We start from the raw sequence: 16427 nt of genomic DNA on the forward strand, positions 1-16427 counted from the left end.
TTGTCTTGGCTGTGTGCTTAGGGTCATTGTCCTTGTCCTTTCCCTCGATCCTGACTAGTTTACCAGTCCCTGCCGCTGAAATACATCCCCAAAGCATGATGCTGCCACCACGCTTCACCACAGGGATGGTGCCAGATTTCCTCCAGACATGACGCTTGGCATTCAGGCCAAATAATGAAACCAAGATTGAACTAGACCAGATAATCTTGTTTATCATGGCCTGAGAGTCCTTTAGGTGCCTTTTGGCAAACTCCAAGTGGACTGTCATGTGCCTTTTACTGAGGAGTGGCTTCCATCTGGCCATTCTACAATAAAGGCCTGATTGGTGGAGCGCTGCAGAGATGGTTGACCTTCTGGAAGGTTCTCCCATCTCCACAGAGGAACTATAGAGCTCTGTCAGAGTGACCATCAGGTTCTTGGTCACCTCCCAGATCAAGGCCCTTCTACCCCGATTGCTCAGTTTGGCCGGGTGGACAGCTCTAAGAAGTCTTGGTGGCTCTAAACTTCTTCCATTGAAGAATGAGGCACTGTGTTCTTGGGGACCTTCAATGCTACAGACATTTTTTGGTACCCTTCCTCAGATCTGTGCCTCTACACAAACATGTCTCGGATCTCTACGGACAATTCCTTCAACCTCATTGCTTGGTTTTTGCTCTGACATGCACTGTCAAAAGTGGGACCTGATATGGACAGGTGTGTGCCTTTCCAAATCATGTCCAATCAATTGAATTTACCACAGGTGGACTCCAAACAAGTTGTAGAAACATCTCAAGGATGATCTATGGAAACAGGATGCACCTGAGCTCAATTTCGAGTCTCATAGCAAAGGGTCTGTGATTGTATTTCTGTTTTTTAAATTTGCAAAAAAATCTAGAAACCTGTTTCCACTTTGTCATTATCGGGTATTGTGTGTAGATTGATGAGGAAATACATTTTAGAATAAGGCTGTAACGTAACAAAATGTGGAAAAGGGGAATGTTTTCCGAAAGCGCAGTATTGAGTGGACTAATCAAGCTGATCAGGCTGGGACCTAGCAATTCATTTATGTTAGTCATTTACCATTCCTATTCCCGGAGTGGAAATGTTGTTTGCAGAGTTCACAACCTGCTACACTTATGAAATCAACACTTGGTTGATTTCATAACATAATTTACGCGCTCCATGTGAGCATGTGTCTGGTTTCTCTTTCCTGTTAATGTTGACTGAGCACGCATAGAAGTACATGGCCTACTTCTCGCAAATGTCAAAAGTAGGAAAGTGCCCAGTTGGGCTTCTGAGTAATTTTTTCTTCACCTCACACAGTAAGTCAACTTAGTCCGTTTTTTAAATCTATTCAAATGATAATAAATAGTTACAGTACTTGAAAAATATTTCCTCTAAACAGGCTATGGACGGACATGTTGCGTGTATTTGTTTCTATTTTAATGATTGTCAATTTCATATTCATACTATAGAATAGCTGTCCCCTTCATACTTTCATTTTCAATTCATTATCTTCAAGCCCACTTTTGGAAAGCCTAATACGTTTTAAGTAAAGGAGAAATATTTGCTCGTGTCTGATATACGCTGGTGGCTTTGATTGACGGGTGCTTTTGCTGGGGTGTGGGTGGGTTTGCTGATTCTCTATAGTCTATTCAGAAAATGTCCCAAAGTAACCTGTCTGGACTCAATCTCTTTAATACGATTCTATTTCTCCTGTCATGATTTAATCTTGTAAAAGGCCCATTTTCAGTAGCTTAGTCTACATTATTCATCTAATTACGGCGTCCTCGCTTGCCACTGCCATCGAATGACCGCAGTTGCAGGGTTTGTGATATGCGAATATTTTGGGGAAAGTGTGAGAACCTATCGGACTTCGTTTGAACAGTTTTGTGCTTCGAAATAGGATCTGTATTTACATTTTTTATATGCACAAAGGACAAGGTAGCACATATCTTTATTTTGACTCGGTTAATGTTGTGTCAATACGAAAGATCCTCTCCAACCTGGCGTTTCTTAATTTGTTGATGAATATTTATAAGTAATAACCCGAATAATAATGATAATAACGAGGTGTAATGGCTTGTTTCAAAAGGTTTTATGAAGAAGCATATCCCCCTACAGCATGCTCTTACGAATATCAGACACAGTGGTGGAAAAAATACCCCATTTTCATACTTGAGTAAAAGTAAAATATACCTTAAACGAAAATGACTCAAGTGAAAGTCACCCAGTAAAATATTACTTGAGTAAAAACCTAAAAGTAATTTTGTTTTATATATACTTAAGTATCAAAAGTAAAAAATAAAGAATAAATATATTTCAAATTCCTTATATAAAGCAAACCAGACAGCATCATTTTCAATTTTTATTTTATTTATTTACTGATAGCCAGGGGCACTCCAACACTCATAATTTACAAACTTCACTTGTGTTTAGTGAGTCTGCCAGATCAGAGGCAGTAGGGATGACCAGGGATGTGTGTGATTTAGGCAATTGCCCTGTCCTGCTTAGCATTCAAAATGTATGGAGTAAAAAGTACATAATTTTCTTCAGGAAAGAAGTAAAGGTAAAAGTTGTCAAAATAGTAGTAAAGTTCAGATACCCTAAAAACTACTTAAGTAGTACTTTCAAGTATTTTTACCTTACACCACTTTACACACACATAAACGCACAAAAATTACAGCAAGACCATTGCTTATTCGTGGACGCAAACAGATCCATCAAATTATGCCATTTGTGGACGCAGTCAATAACTTTGTCAATGTCAAGAAGTAGAGCTTGTCTATGTGGAACAAAGAGGGGAGAGAGAAACTCTGGGGACCAGCCAAAATCTTCGATCCCTGCTCCTACCCCCTACCCCTTTCCTTACCTCACCCCTCCATCCCCCATTTTCCCCTCTCGCCCTGGCCTCTCCCCTGGTCCCCAGTAATAGCATAATGAACTTGGCAGCCCTGCTTGTTACGCCACTGAGCTCGGGCCATGTAAATAAGCGGTGAAAATGAAGTGAAGCACCAATAAACACTGTTCTTCAGCCCCCCCACACACGGAAGCATGCACACAGATGCAATAACACACACCAAATACATAAATACAACATCTCTCACCTCAGTACACAACAAACTTTGGGAGAAATGTGGAGGCTGCTTTGTGTGCTTTCAGGGTCAAATTAATAATTTAGCTGAATGTAGAACCTTTTATTAACATTGATATTAAAACTTCTCTATATACAGTACTCTATAACCCAAACTCTATAACTCTATATACAGTACCTCACTCACTTTCTCTTTACATCTCTGATCCTGATTTTTTTATACTTCATTTCTCTTTTAAAACATTTCACTCCTTCGAATGACCTGCATCTTGCCTCCCATTACATCCTCTCTCTCTTTCCTGGTGTGTGGAGGTAGTGATTTAGTGGTGTGGGGAGTGAAGACTGTCAGAGGGCCTGGCATGGCACTGTCTCAGGCTGTCATACAGCTTACCCCACACCAGACCAGAGAGGGGGAGTGAGGGGAAGGGGTGAGGGGTTTGGAGAGAGGACAGAAGGGGGGATAACCACCATTGTTTATGGAGACCAATTCTCCGAGCCCCACTCTCCAGCCAACTTCACAGGATATATTTGACAGACCCGCACTACATTTCTCCATCAGCCATTCCCCCTTTCCCTTTTATTTTTACTCTTTTTCACGCTCTCCCCATTCACTTTCCAACATGGCAAGCCTGAAGCCCAGCTCCAGAGAGGTGTAAAAGTAATACCATGTCAACAAGTGCCTCTCACTCTGACCGATATTACACACACACACACACACACACAACGGAAGTGCAGTCAATCATCTGAAAAAAGACCGTGAAACACATACACTTTTCCACCAGCCGTGCCAACAAAAGTCCAAGCACAGCAAACCAACACCTGGTAATGACTGTCCCTCCACATCCTTACCTGAAGACACACTATTATAAAATAGGAGGCTGCTTTAACAAGGACATTCTTTTTCATTTGATGCAGGTTGATGTAGGATTCCACTGTCCTGCAACGATCATTTAAGACCAGGACTTGAACCTGCCTGCAGTGCCAGCCTGTGTTATTACCATGCAAACTGGAGAAACATACATTTGATGGCTGTTTAACTGGCTGAGAAGTAGAGGCTGTTAAAACCAGAATGTGCCCACTTGTTCAAAAACATTTCATAGGCAGCCTCACCCAGACGTGTTAAAAGGAGAAGTAAAAATTATTTAAAAGAAAACAGAGAAAATGTGTGAAGAAAGAGAGGCTTGACTTAAGTGGTAAGATAGACCCCAAAGTGCCCTTTTCACTGCTTAAACTCTCTACCTCTCTAAACTGGAGCTGGGGGCAGAGAGCGAGTGAGAGAGAGAGAAAGAGAACATGTAGAGAGTTTGGATCATAAGGGGAGGAGAAAGGTGGAGAAAAGGGAGAATAAGTGTAGTGAGAGAAAGTCTCTACCTTTTTCCCCCAAATTGAGTTCATTTGATAGTTATCTTCATACTTTTGATCTAATGAAATGTCCTTTAACTGCTATGACAAGATTGTTGTACCTGTAAACTGCATGGCAATAAAGCATATTTTACCTTTTTGAGAGAGAGAGCGAAAGAAGGAGATCGAGGAGACAAAGTAGGAGCATGTGGAGTGTGTCAGGCAGAGCGAGAGAGAGAGAGAGAGAGAGAGAGAGAGAGAGAGAGAGAGAGAGAGAGAGAGAGAGAGAGAGAGAGAGAGAGAGAGAGGAAGAGCCCAGCCCAGTTGCCTGGGGAGAGAACTGCTCTGCAGTTGCTGACTCAGGACTCTCTTTGTTTCACTGCGCTCGCTCTCTCTCTCTCCCTCGCCCGCTCTCTCTCTCCCACTCTCTCCCTCTGGTGTGTAACCCCCCCACATCTGCTGTTTTTCCATGCAGCTCTCCTCTCTCTTTCTTTCCCCCTGTCCCACTCGTGCAGCCTGCCCTCTCACTTTTAGTGACATTTTCGCCATCTGTATTCCGCTAACCATCATAGCTCATGTGATGAAAACAGATAAAGCAGAAAATACTAATACATCTACAATAGTTTTCTCTGCCCTTTTCATGCTCTGCTAAGAGCACTTCAGGACTCGAACCACCATTAAGTTTAGAGGCTTTTTATATCGCTCCAGCAGCAGGGAGAGTTTCCAGGCAGGCCATTGGCAGCCAGGCAGGGCACACGGGAGTGGTACAGCCTGGAGAATAGAGACTGATACTTTATAGGGAGGGAGGGAGAAACACAGATGCCAGCCTTACAGGGTCTAAGCTGACAGGGCATCACAGGGAACCTAAAGTCACATACCTTCCCCAGAGAGAAAGATAAAACTGAGGGAATATGAGTGGTGGGATAAGTAGTGAGTTAGGAGAAAGATAGAAGCCAGGGAAAATGGATGAGAGAAAAGAGAGCGAACCAGGGGTGGGGATGAGGAGTAAAAAACGTGGATTGATAGCAGTCTTGTAGAAAAACTGAAAGAGAGAGATGCTGCTTATAAACAGGGCAAGGTGACCAGGAACAATAGTTTGGTTAAACAGTACAAATACGACCTACGCAGATTGATCAAGATGGCGAAACACAAGTATAGGGACAAAGTGGAGGAGAAATTCAGCAGGTTGGATACAAGGCGTGTGTGGCAGAGGCTCCTAGTGATCACAGATTAAAAGAAGAAAGCCAGCCACATCGCAGTCACCAACGCCACCCTACCGGAGGAGCTAAACACCTTTTACTCATGTTTCGAGAAATATGACCCTGAGCTGCAGAGAGCCCCTGATGACACACTCGCAGTCTCTACTGAGGACGTATGTAAGTCATTCAAACGTGTTAACCCTCGCTAGGCTGTCGGGTCAGACGGCATCCCTAGCCATGCTCTCAGAGCATGTGCAGACCAGTTGGCTGTTGTGTTCTCCATCTAGCTCAGGCTGCTATACCCACCTGCTTCAAGATGTCCACTCTCATCCCTGTGCCCAAGAAACCGACCAGTAGCACTCTCTTCCATCATCATGAAGTGCTTTGAGAGGCTGATCAAAGACCATATCGCCTCCCTCTCTGACACACTCGGCCATCTTCAATTTTCCTACCACCCTGACAGATCCACGGAAGACGCAATCACCATTGCACTGAACACTGCCCTGACTAACCTGGACAAAAGGAATGCATACAGTTGAAGTCGGAAGTTTACATACACTTAGGTTGGAGGTGTTTTTCAACCACTAAACAAATTTCTTGTTAACAAACGATAGTTTTGGCAAGTCGGTTAGGACATCTACTTTGTGCATGACACAAGTCATTTTTCCAACAATTTTTTACAGACAGATTATTTCACTTATAATTCACTGTATCACAATTCCAGTGGGTCAGATGTTTACATACACTAAGTTGACTGTGCCTTTAAACAGCTTGGAAAATTCCAGAAAATGATGTCATGGCTTTAGAAGCTTCTGATAGGCTAATTGACATAATTTGAGTCAATTGGAGGTGTACCTGTGGATGTATTTCAAGGCCTACCTTCAAACTCAGTGCCTCCTTCTTTGACATAATAATAAAATCAAAAGAAATCAGCCAAGACCTCAGGAAAAAAGTTGTAGACCTCCACAAGTCTGGTTAATCCTTGGGTGTAATTTCCAGATGCCTGAAGGTACCACGTTCATCTGTACAAACAATAGTATGCAAGTATAAACACAATGGGACCACGCAGCCGTCATACCGCTAAGGAAGGAGACGCCTTCTGTCTCCTAGAGATGAACGTACTTTGGTGCGAAAAGTGCAAATCAATCCCAGAACAACAGCAAAGGACCTTGTGAAGATGCTGGAGGAAACGGGTACAAAAGTATCTATATCCACAGTAAAACGAGTCCTATATCGACATAACCTGAAAGGCCGCTCAGCAAGGAAGAAGCCACATCTCCAAAACCGTCATAAAAAAGCCAGACTACGGTTTGCAACTGCACATGGAGACAAAGACCGTACTTTTTGGAGAAATGTCCTCTGGTCTGATGAAACAAAAATATAATTGTTTGTCCATAATGACCATTGTTATGTTTGGAGGAAAAAGGGAAGCACGGGGGTGGCAGCATCATGTTGTGGGGTTGCTTTGATGCAGGAGGGTGAGGATGGGAAGTATGTGGATATATTGAAGCAACATCTCAATACATCAGTCAGGAAGTTAAAGCTTGGTCGCAAATGGGTCTTCCAAATGGACAATGGCAAAATGGCTTATGGACAACAAAGTCAAGGTATTGGAGTGGCCATCACAAAGCCCTCACATAAATCCTAAATCCTATAGAAAATTTGTGGACAGAACTTAAAAAGTGTGTGCGAGCAAGGAGGCCTATAAACCTGGCTCAGTTACACCAGCTCTGTCAGGAGGAATGGGACAAAATTCACCCAACTTATGGGGAAGCTTATGGAAGGCTACGTTTGACCCAAGTTAAAGAATTTAAAGGCAATGCTACCAAATATATGTATACATTTTTTTACCCCCTTTTTTCTCCCCAATTTCATGGTATCCATTTGGTAGTAGTTACGGTCTTGTCTCATCGCTGCAACACCCGTACAGATTCGGGAGAGGCGAAGGTTGAGAGCTATGCGTCCTCCGAAACACAACCCAACCTAGCCACACTGCTTCTTGACACAATGCACATCCAACCCGGAAGCTAGCCACACCAATGTGACGGAGGATACACCGTACACCTGGTGACCTGGTCAGTGTGCACTGCGCCCAGCCCGTCACAGGAGTCGCTAGTGCGCGATGAGGATATCCCTGCCGGCCAAACCCTCCCTAACCCGGACGACGTTGGGCCAATTGTGAGTCGCCCCATGGACCTCCCGGTCGCGGCCGGCTGCGACAGAGCCTGGGCTCGAACCCAGAATCTCTGGTGGCACAGCTAGCACTGCGATGCCTTAGACCACTGCGCCACCTGGGAGGCTTCCCAAATATTAATTGATTGTATGTAAACTTCTGACCCACTGGGAATGTGATGAAAGAAATGTAAGCTGAAATAAAGCACTCTACTATTATTCTGACATTTCACATTCTTAAAATAAAGTGGTGATCCTAACTAAAACAGGGAATTTTTACTAGGATTAAATGTCAGGAATTGTGAAAAACTCAGTTTAAATGTATTTGACTGAGTTTAAATGTGTATGTAGACTTCCAACTTCAACTGTATGTGAGGATGCTGTTCATCGACTACAGCTTGGCCTTCAATACCATAGCGCCCTATAAGCTCATTACAAAGCTCACGGCCCTGGGTCTGAACTCCTCCCTATGCAACTAGGTCCTGGACTTCCTGACGGGCCACCCCCAGGTGGTGAAGGTAGGCAACATTACCTCCTCGACACTGATTCTCAACATGGGGGCCCCACAAGGGTACGTCTTCAGTCCCCTCCTGTATTCCCTGTATGAACACGAGTGAGTGGCTTCACATAGTTCCAACGCCATCATCAAGTTTGCTGACAACACAATAAGAAAAATCACAGCTGGAGACATTAAATCAATAAATCATTGATTACATTGATTTGGGACCTTTTATCGTGTTGCACAAAATATAATCTGCATTACACCAGATACCAGTGGTTTTACACTCCAAATCATGACCCCCCTCCTCTTCAGAACAACACTGCAATCGTGAGCTATAAATTTGACGACTTATCTCCTATGGCTGTGTGAGTGGAGCAGGCAGATGTTATGGGTGTGGAGAGGGAGCCTCAGACTTTCCTTTTTCCAGTGTGTGTGTGTGTTGTGTGTGTGTCAGGTGGTAGGAAACCGATTTGGGATACATTCTGACTTCATGTCATTACATGTAACAGCGCTGTTCCAGATGAGGTCAAATAGATCGGCAAATAGCAGCTTTAAGAAGCCATCAGCCGCTCCTGATTAAGTATAGGTTTTCTATAGCAGGCCAGCCATTGGTTTTGGCTAATTAGTGGAGTGAAGGGTTCCTGGTTGCTGGACTGGGCCAGAGCTGGGCCACGTCTTCAGTCCCGACCACACCGCGGGAACAGCAGGTATTAATAGCCCAACGATTGTTCTGGACATTTCAATTAAGGCCTGAAACAAGACCCAACATGGGACAGGACACGGAGTCTGGTGTGTGTGTGTTTGGTTTTTTAGTAAGCTGGAGTGGAGGTTTCTGGTTGGATGGTTTGGAAGAGTCTATACCGTCTACCGTCATGTCATCCACAGGAACGTCATCATCAGTCTGTATTTGTTATTCTGACAAATTAGTCGAACACACACACATGCGCGAACAGTCACACACACACACACACACACACACACACACACACACACACACACACACACACACACACACACACACACACACACACACACACACACACACACACACACACACACACACACACACACACACACACACACACTAACAGGGTCTATGATAGTGTCTGTGTACCGATCTGCAGATGAGAAGGAAAGATGGAGAAAAAGAAGAGAAGTGAGGGGGAGAAAGGGGGAGAGAGAGGGAAGGCAAAAGAAAGAGAGAGGGGGAGGGAAGGAGAGAGGGCACAATGAGTCACACTTGTTAGTGAGTGTCACAGTGTCAGGGATCGTGACAGAGTCCAGACGCTAGACACCAGCTGCAGTGCCTCGTAAATAGACTGCTGTCTCGCAGGCACACACAAACACACACATATCCACAGACAGACTCACTTCTTGTGCTCAAATCCAGTTAAAGTGGCAGAATCCAACGTCAGCCATGCCTAAAGAGGAGAGGGGGTAGGGACTTACAAGATCCTTGTTCAAGCCAATAGAACACCATATTTCCAAATGATCAACAATCCATTAAAAAAGCCCATGAGAAAAAGTGATCAAGTTCAGCCCAGGACTGACATTGAGACTAGCCCCAACACGTGTGTCTGTATCGGTGCATCTGTGTGGCTCAGTATCTGTGCGTCTAGTGCGTGCGCGTTTGTAATGGGGTATTCCCCCTTCTCCCAGCCCTGTGATAATGAGGGGGGTAATGTGCTTCATCTGTCCCAGGGGGGGGAGTCTTGCTGGAGGTTAGGGGTTAAACGCGCTGGGCCGTTCCTGCTGAGGCAGCGCTCTGTAAAGTGCAAGGTTTCATTGTACCAGATACAGAATGAAACTCCTGCACATTAGTCACGGTAGTAACAGCAAAGATTCCTCACTGTGCTTAACTCCTTCTGCACCGCAGCCCAACTACAGCCAGATACAGGCAAGGATGCAACAGTTACCATGCACGTACTGTAACTCAACATACACATCAAATGTGCATGAGACTGAAAGCAAGGGCCCCTGGGCCGATGGAACACGGGATCAGATTCATCAGCTCATCAAGGAGGAGTCACAAAGTGACTTCTGAGTAGCCTTTTCTCTTTCTCTCCTCTCTTTGTTTCTCTTCTTCCTCAGTCTTCTTCTCCATGGTGTTGAGCAACCCTCCCACGGCGGGCCAGGGCCGGGCTACAGTATACACTACACTCTCTCTCTGTGGCCTGGGAGGAGCTGAGGAGGTGGTGAAGGTAAACAGACCCTTACCCCAGTTAGTTAGAGTTACTGTATGCATCATCAGAGAGCGAGAGAGAGCCTCAGTCAACTCCACCACAAGACACAGAGTGGCGCAATGACAGACAGACTAGCAACGTCGACAAACTCATAACACAGAGACACAATTGTCATTGTGAAGAAAGGTGATTTAGGTTCCTTATTCGACACAATTACACCCGCTCACAGAGTTTCTGTGGTCTCAGTAGTCCAAACAATCTTCCTGGATTTGTGTACTCAAACAAACAAGCAATATTTACAGTGTGAAACGAAGATAGTGCTTATTACTGTACTCTTGCTGCAATCTTGTTTCTGACTCATAACCCCCAAAAAGCAACAGGCTTTGACTGGATAGCGTTCTACTGAGGGTTCAACTCAGAAGACCAAGAAAGCTTCTGTCCTCTCCACATCTACTTTCCTTCATCCACACTGATCTGTAACAACTAGACAAGTGAAAGAGAATACCCTTGAATACACACACACACACACACACACACACACACACACACACACACACACACACACACACACACACACACACACACACACACACACACACACACACACACACACACACACACACACACACACACACACACACACACACACACACACACACACACACACACACACACGCTTTCATAACCTCGGTGTTGTGTAGACATCTGCGTTGGCTCAGAGTCTCTCTCCAGACCATTTGTTCGGTGCAACAAAAAAAAACGCAATTTGATCCTAATTAGATCAAAATGTACACTGTAGCATGAAATACGTGGTGATCAGTACAGAGGACCAGAGACTTGTGCTGTTTGTTTTCATTAGGCCACGTCTCATAGAGCAATACACTGACATTTCTATTCTAACTAAACAATAAACCCAGCTGAGACTCCACATGTTGTTTCTGGCCATACGCTGAGGAATAACAAAACAACAATTATAAACTGGCTGATTTGAGCCCTGAATACTGATTGGCTGACAGCCATGGTATATTAGACCGTATACCACGGGTATAACAAAACATTTATTTTTACTGCTCTAATTACATTGGTAACCAGTTTATTATAGCAATAAGGAACATTGGGGGTTTGTGATATATGGTCAATATACCAAGGCTAATATACCTCTGCGTTGCGTCGTGCCTAAGAACAGCCCTTAACCGTGGTATATTGGCAATATACCACGACCCCTCGGGCCTCTCTCATTACAAGTCTACTTACTATCAACAGCACTATCAGCACCAGGTATTAATATGAACATGTGACAGGGACTAGTGAGGGAGGTATACCGAGAGACTCCACCATCTATTTCCACACACTAGGGAAGTGACAGAGGACCTATTACAGAACCAGGTTTGTCACACTGAAACACACACCGTGACAGTACACAGAGGTGTGTGGGGGATTGGCAGAGGACAGGGGTGGGGTGTGAGGGGAGCCCTTACCCCGGGCTTGTCACAGAGATGCAGGCTGTTGAAGGAGTCCACTGCGAACACCTCCCCATCCGGAGACCAGGACATGGAGGTCACAGGGTAGTCATGAAGACAAGGACGTGTAGAGCAGACGACCATAGCTGTCCCACACCTGAGAGAGAGAAGGAGGGAGATGACGGAAGGAGGGGGAGCGAGCGAGAGAGAGGTGGGAGAAGGAACAGGGTCAATTACACAGTGTTGTGACTGTGTGATGCACACATTATAACATAGACAATCATTTTTGGATCACGGGACACACTTGACCTTGTATTTACAGTCTTCTCCACTTGACAGTATCAGGTCATTCACAGAGTTCCAGTCCGCCTTCAGAATGGTCCCATCATGGGACTTCCACTGGGGAGAGGACGAGAGGGAGGGAGCGAGGAACAAGGGAGAGAGGAGAGAGCAGCGAGAGAGCAGATGTTTATGCAAGAGCAGGGATATTCTCCAAACACAACCAATACAATCAGGATCGCACCTCAGTTAACCAGTCCCAGGCTCTGCCCCACACCTGAGAGACAGAGGGAGGGAAAGAAAGAGAGAGAGGGGGGAAGTGGGGGTAGATGGGGAGAAGGGGAGAGAGGTTGAATGAGAGAGGGGGGTAGATGGGGAGAAGGGGATAGAGGTTGAATGAGAGAGGGGGGCCCAGGTCCATATCAATATACTACACGCTGGGCTGCAGGCTAATATGACTCTGAGTTTTTTTGTTGTCAAGGACAAGCAGGAGAAGACTGCAGGGAGAGTTCACACACAGGAGACATGATAAAGCAAATACAGGGGAGAGGAGAGGGTTCTTATCAGAAGGAGCATAGAGGACAAGAAGAGAGAGAGCTAGAGCTGAAGGTCGAGCGAGGTGCTCTCTCTGACAGCCTCCCAGTCTGCTCTGTGTTAATGTAATAGCGTGGACTTGGCTCTAATTGGAAACAGGGCAGCCTTCACAGGTCGCCACGGGGACAAGATCACACACACGACCCCGTCAGAGACCCCATTACATCTCTGTAATACACACACACACTAACTAACTCACACACCCCAGCGTTCGCCAAGTGACTTACTGACACATCCTGATGTGCTGCTTATTGTTCAGCATACTGAATGGGACTGGGGAAATCTTCAGAATAGTTTCCCCTTCAGAAATTCAGGAAAGGTTGGACAGTCACACACGTCAAATGCTGATGAGATGTATCGACCAACAGATAACCAGAGGCATGTGCCATAAAAGGAGGACAAGAGGAGTCAACTCAGTCATTATCTCCTTTCTCCTCCTACCATGTGAAGGTTATCACTACAACTCCTGATCTCCGCCTCCCCAAACCCCTCTCCCTCCCACGGGTCTGTCTCTCCCAGAGGGAGCAGGGGGGCGAGGTGAGGGGGTTATAGGAGTTGGGGGATGGGGGGGATTGCAGGGGTCACAGAGTTGTGCAGGGGGCTTCTCCATACACAGCCAGCTGTTGCTCTGCTCAGGGGGGGTGAAGGGGTGGTGAGGTGAGAGGGGTGAAGGGGGGAACACTAAACCCTCTGGTGTTTACTCAGGGTCCCAGGCACAATTCAGTGCCAAAAAGAACAATAAACAAATGTACATGAACAAGGAAAATACTCACTGTAGTGCGAGGTCTTCAATCCCCACACACACAGTCACACTTACAGTACCTGTTGGACCTTGGCGCTGGGTTGCAGGGGCCTGATTATCAGCAGTCTGCCTGACGTGTACAGGATCCTATCAGAGTCCGGGCTCCAGGCCACCGAGTATACAGGAGACCCTGAGAGAGAGAGAGAGAGAGAGAGAGAGAGAGAGAGAGAGAGAGAGAGAGAGAGAGAGAGAGAGAGAGAGAGAGAGAGAGAGAGAGAGAGAGAGAGACACACACACACACACACACACACACACACACACACACACACACACACACACACACACACACACACACACACACACACACACACACACACACACACACCAGGAGAGGTGAGGAATCACACTGCTGAGCAATGTTCATGTGATTAAACAATAACTTTTATAATAGTATTTCCATAACACAACCATTAAAAATTATGAAAACTGAAACTTGTTTAAGGCCATTTCACAGTTGCATCTCCTCCTCAAACAGCGTGACATATAATAAAGTAATTCTGTCAGCAGAAGATCCACTAGTTACTTGACTCTGGTTTCATGAAAGCATTGACTAGCTATCACACAGAGTTTGCCTCGAGACAGTCCTTATCAAACAGGGAGAAGTGCTTGGTATGCCTTACAAACACAGAGACGGAGACACTGCAGTAGCTGGAGGAGATTGCATTTCTCATTTCTACACCACAGCAGTGTCATACTTACTCTGAGGGTTCACTTCGTACAGCCTGTAGGAATGGGATTTAGTATGTAAAGCTTGCTTCAATCCTGCAGACCTGGCTATGTGTCACAGCAAGACAGCTGAGCGTTAAGAGAAACCTGCCTAAAACGTGTGTGTGTGTGTGTGTGTGTGTGTGTGTGTGTGTGTGTGTGTGTGTGTGTGTGTGTGTGTGTGTGTGTGTGTGTGTGTGTGTGTGTGTGTGTGTGTGTGTGTGTGTGTGTGTGTGTGTGTGTGTGTGTGCGAGTGAGAGGGAGGGAGGGAGAGAGAGGAAGGCTGACATTTAACCCTGCTCCAGGTGCTTGCGGTTTCTCACAAATGCTAAGAGGTCACATGATTGCGGGCTGACAATGAGAGACGGCTGAGACGAGTTCTCTCTGCCCCCCCCCCTCTCTCTTTCTCCCCCTCTCCCACACAAATGGGACATGGTTACATCATCGCACTCAAGACTCACAACAATGGCCCCCAGCTGTACCTGTGACTCCTGCAGTGTGTGTGTGTGTGTGTGTGTGTGTGTGTGTGTGTGTGTGTGTGTGTGTGTGTGTGTGTGTGTGTGTGTGTGTGTGTGTGTGTGTGTGTGTGTGTGTGTGTGTGTGTGTGTGTGTGTGTGTGTGTGTGTGTGTGTGTGTGTGTGTGTGTCTACATAAGGGGGAGCAGCACCTGCACAGACTGCATCTGCAGTGTGGATGAGGTGTCTCCACCTGTTAGGAGACACCACCAGTTCCTCCATATGCTCTACAAATCTGTATGTGCAACAGCGGCTGTGCAGCTCACTCCCTCTCAAGCCTGTCCAGTCAATGCCATGGTTCACAATCACAACAGCACAGACGGACACATTAAACAGAGGACTGAGGGACAAATAGAGCCCGTTCATTTGGCAGAATGCATCCACTCCACATCAACGCAGAGATGTTGAGAACACTGAAGATATTTCAAATGGCAGAATGAATCAATTAATAAGAGACCCATCTGCATGTGAGTACTGGATAGAGAGATTTATCATTAAGAGTCTTTTTTTATAGATTTTAATAAAACTCCACTCCAGTAAACCTTTAAAACTTTATGGTGCTTTTAATAAAAATGGAACTGGAGGATTGGCTGCAATTTCAACCGTATCCAGCAGCATTACACCCTAATAGTCCAACACACACACACACACACCTCTCCCTCTGCCAGATTGTCATCTTAAATCATCTGGCTGGACTAAATCAATGTTAACACAAAGGCCATCTTTCAGATCATCGCACCGGCCTAGTTTACAGCAGTTTCAAATACACACAGACACACACTGTACGCACACACACAAATCCTGACTGTGGAAGTAAATTTGAAAGTCAAAAAATTGTAAGAACATGAGGCATATCCTGGAGTGCTTTAAACTGTATTAGTCTATCTATATGTACGGTGACGACATTATCTAGATTACTATACAACCTCTGTTCTCAGAGCTGTCTAATGGCAGCGCATCATGCTCCACTTGGGGTCAACCAAAAGCTCAGTTTAAGCAGAGAAACTTTTGTGTCATGGCACAGAGGGAAGGGCTCCCTGAATACACATGAACAGTATTGTACCCCTCTGTGACAAGCCTTTTCCATTTACATTTACATTTAAGTCATTTAGCCCTTTTCATCAGATCCCTCTCTCTCTCTCTCTCTCTCTCTCTCTCTCTCTCTCTCTCTCTCTCTCTCTCTCTCTCTCTCTCTCTCTCTCTCTCTCTCTCTCTCTCTCTCTCTCTCTCTCTCTCTCTCTCTCTCTCTCTCTCTCTCTCTCTCTCTCTCTCTCTCTCTCTCTCTCTCTCTCTCTCTCTCTCTCTCTCTCTCTCTCTCTCTCTCTCTCTCTCTCTCTCTCTCTCTCTCTCTCTCTCTCTCTCATCCAGTGAGGTGCCCTCAAAAGCAGAAGAGGCCTTAATGAACACTGCAGTCTGTGTGTGAGAATATAATTGGAGGCTGTGTTGCCTTATGTTTACAAAATGTCCACCAGTGCAGTCTATCTCCCTGTAACTCACGTGGCTGTGTTCATGGGTTTGACCTCATTACAACTGTCCCAGGCCCGGCCCAAGCCACAGCAGCAGCAGGTCCTCTGACTGGGCACACCAGAGTGTGAGAGAACT

At 45.6% G+C, this 16427-nt stretch overlaps 1 protein-coding gene across 1 annotated transcript in view; it reads right to left on the bottom strand.

The window, feature by feature from the left end:
- LOC124004998 (intraflagellar transport protein 80 homolog) overlaps nucleotides 1-16427 on the bottom strand; it is a 52366-nt gene that overhangs the window by 27491 nt on the left and 8448 nt on the right. The window contains exons 4-6 of the mRNA XM_046313816.1: nucleotides 13626-13707; nucleotides 12240-12329; nucleotides 11949-12087 (exon numbers count right to left, since the gene is read on the bottom strand). Coding sequence (XP_046169772.1) covers nucleotides 12040-12087; nucleotides 12240-12329; nucleotides 13626-13707 — 220 coding nt within the window. The 3' untranslated portion in view covers nucleotides 11949-12039. The remainder of the gene's footprint in view (nucleotides 1-11948; nucleotides 12088-12239; nucleotides 12330-13625; nucleotides 13708-16427) is intronic.

The sequence above is a fragment of the Oncorhynchus gorbuscha genome, linkage group LG19 (genome assembly GCF_021184085.1).
Source record: "Oncorhynchus gorbuscha isolate QuinsamMale2020 ecotype Even-year linkage group LG19, OgorEven_v1.0, whole genome shotgun sequence".
NCBI classification, from domain to species: Eukaryota; Metazoa; Chordata; class Actinopteri; order Salmoniformes; family Salmonidae; genus Oncorhynchus; species Oncorhynchus gorbuscha.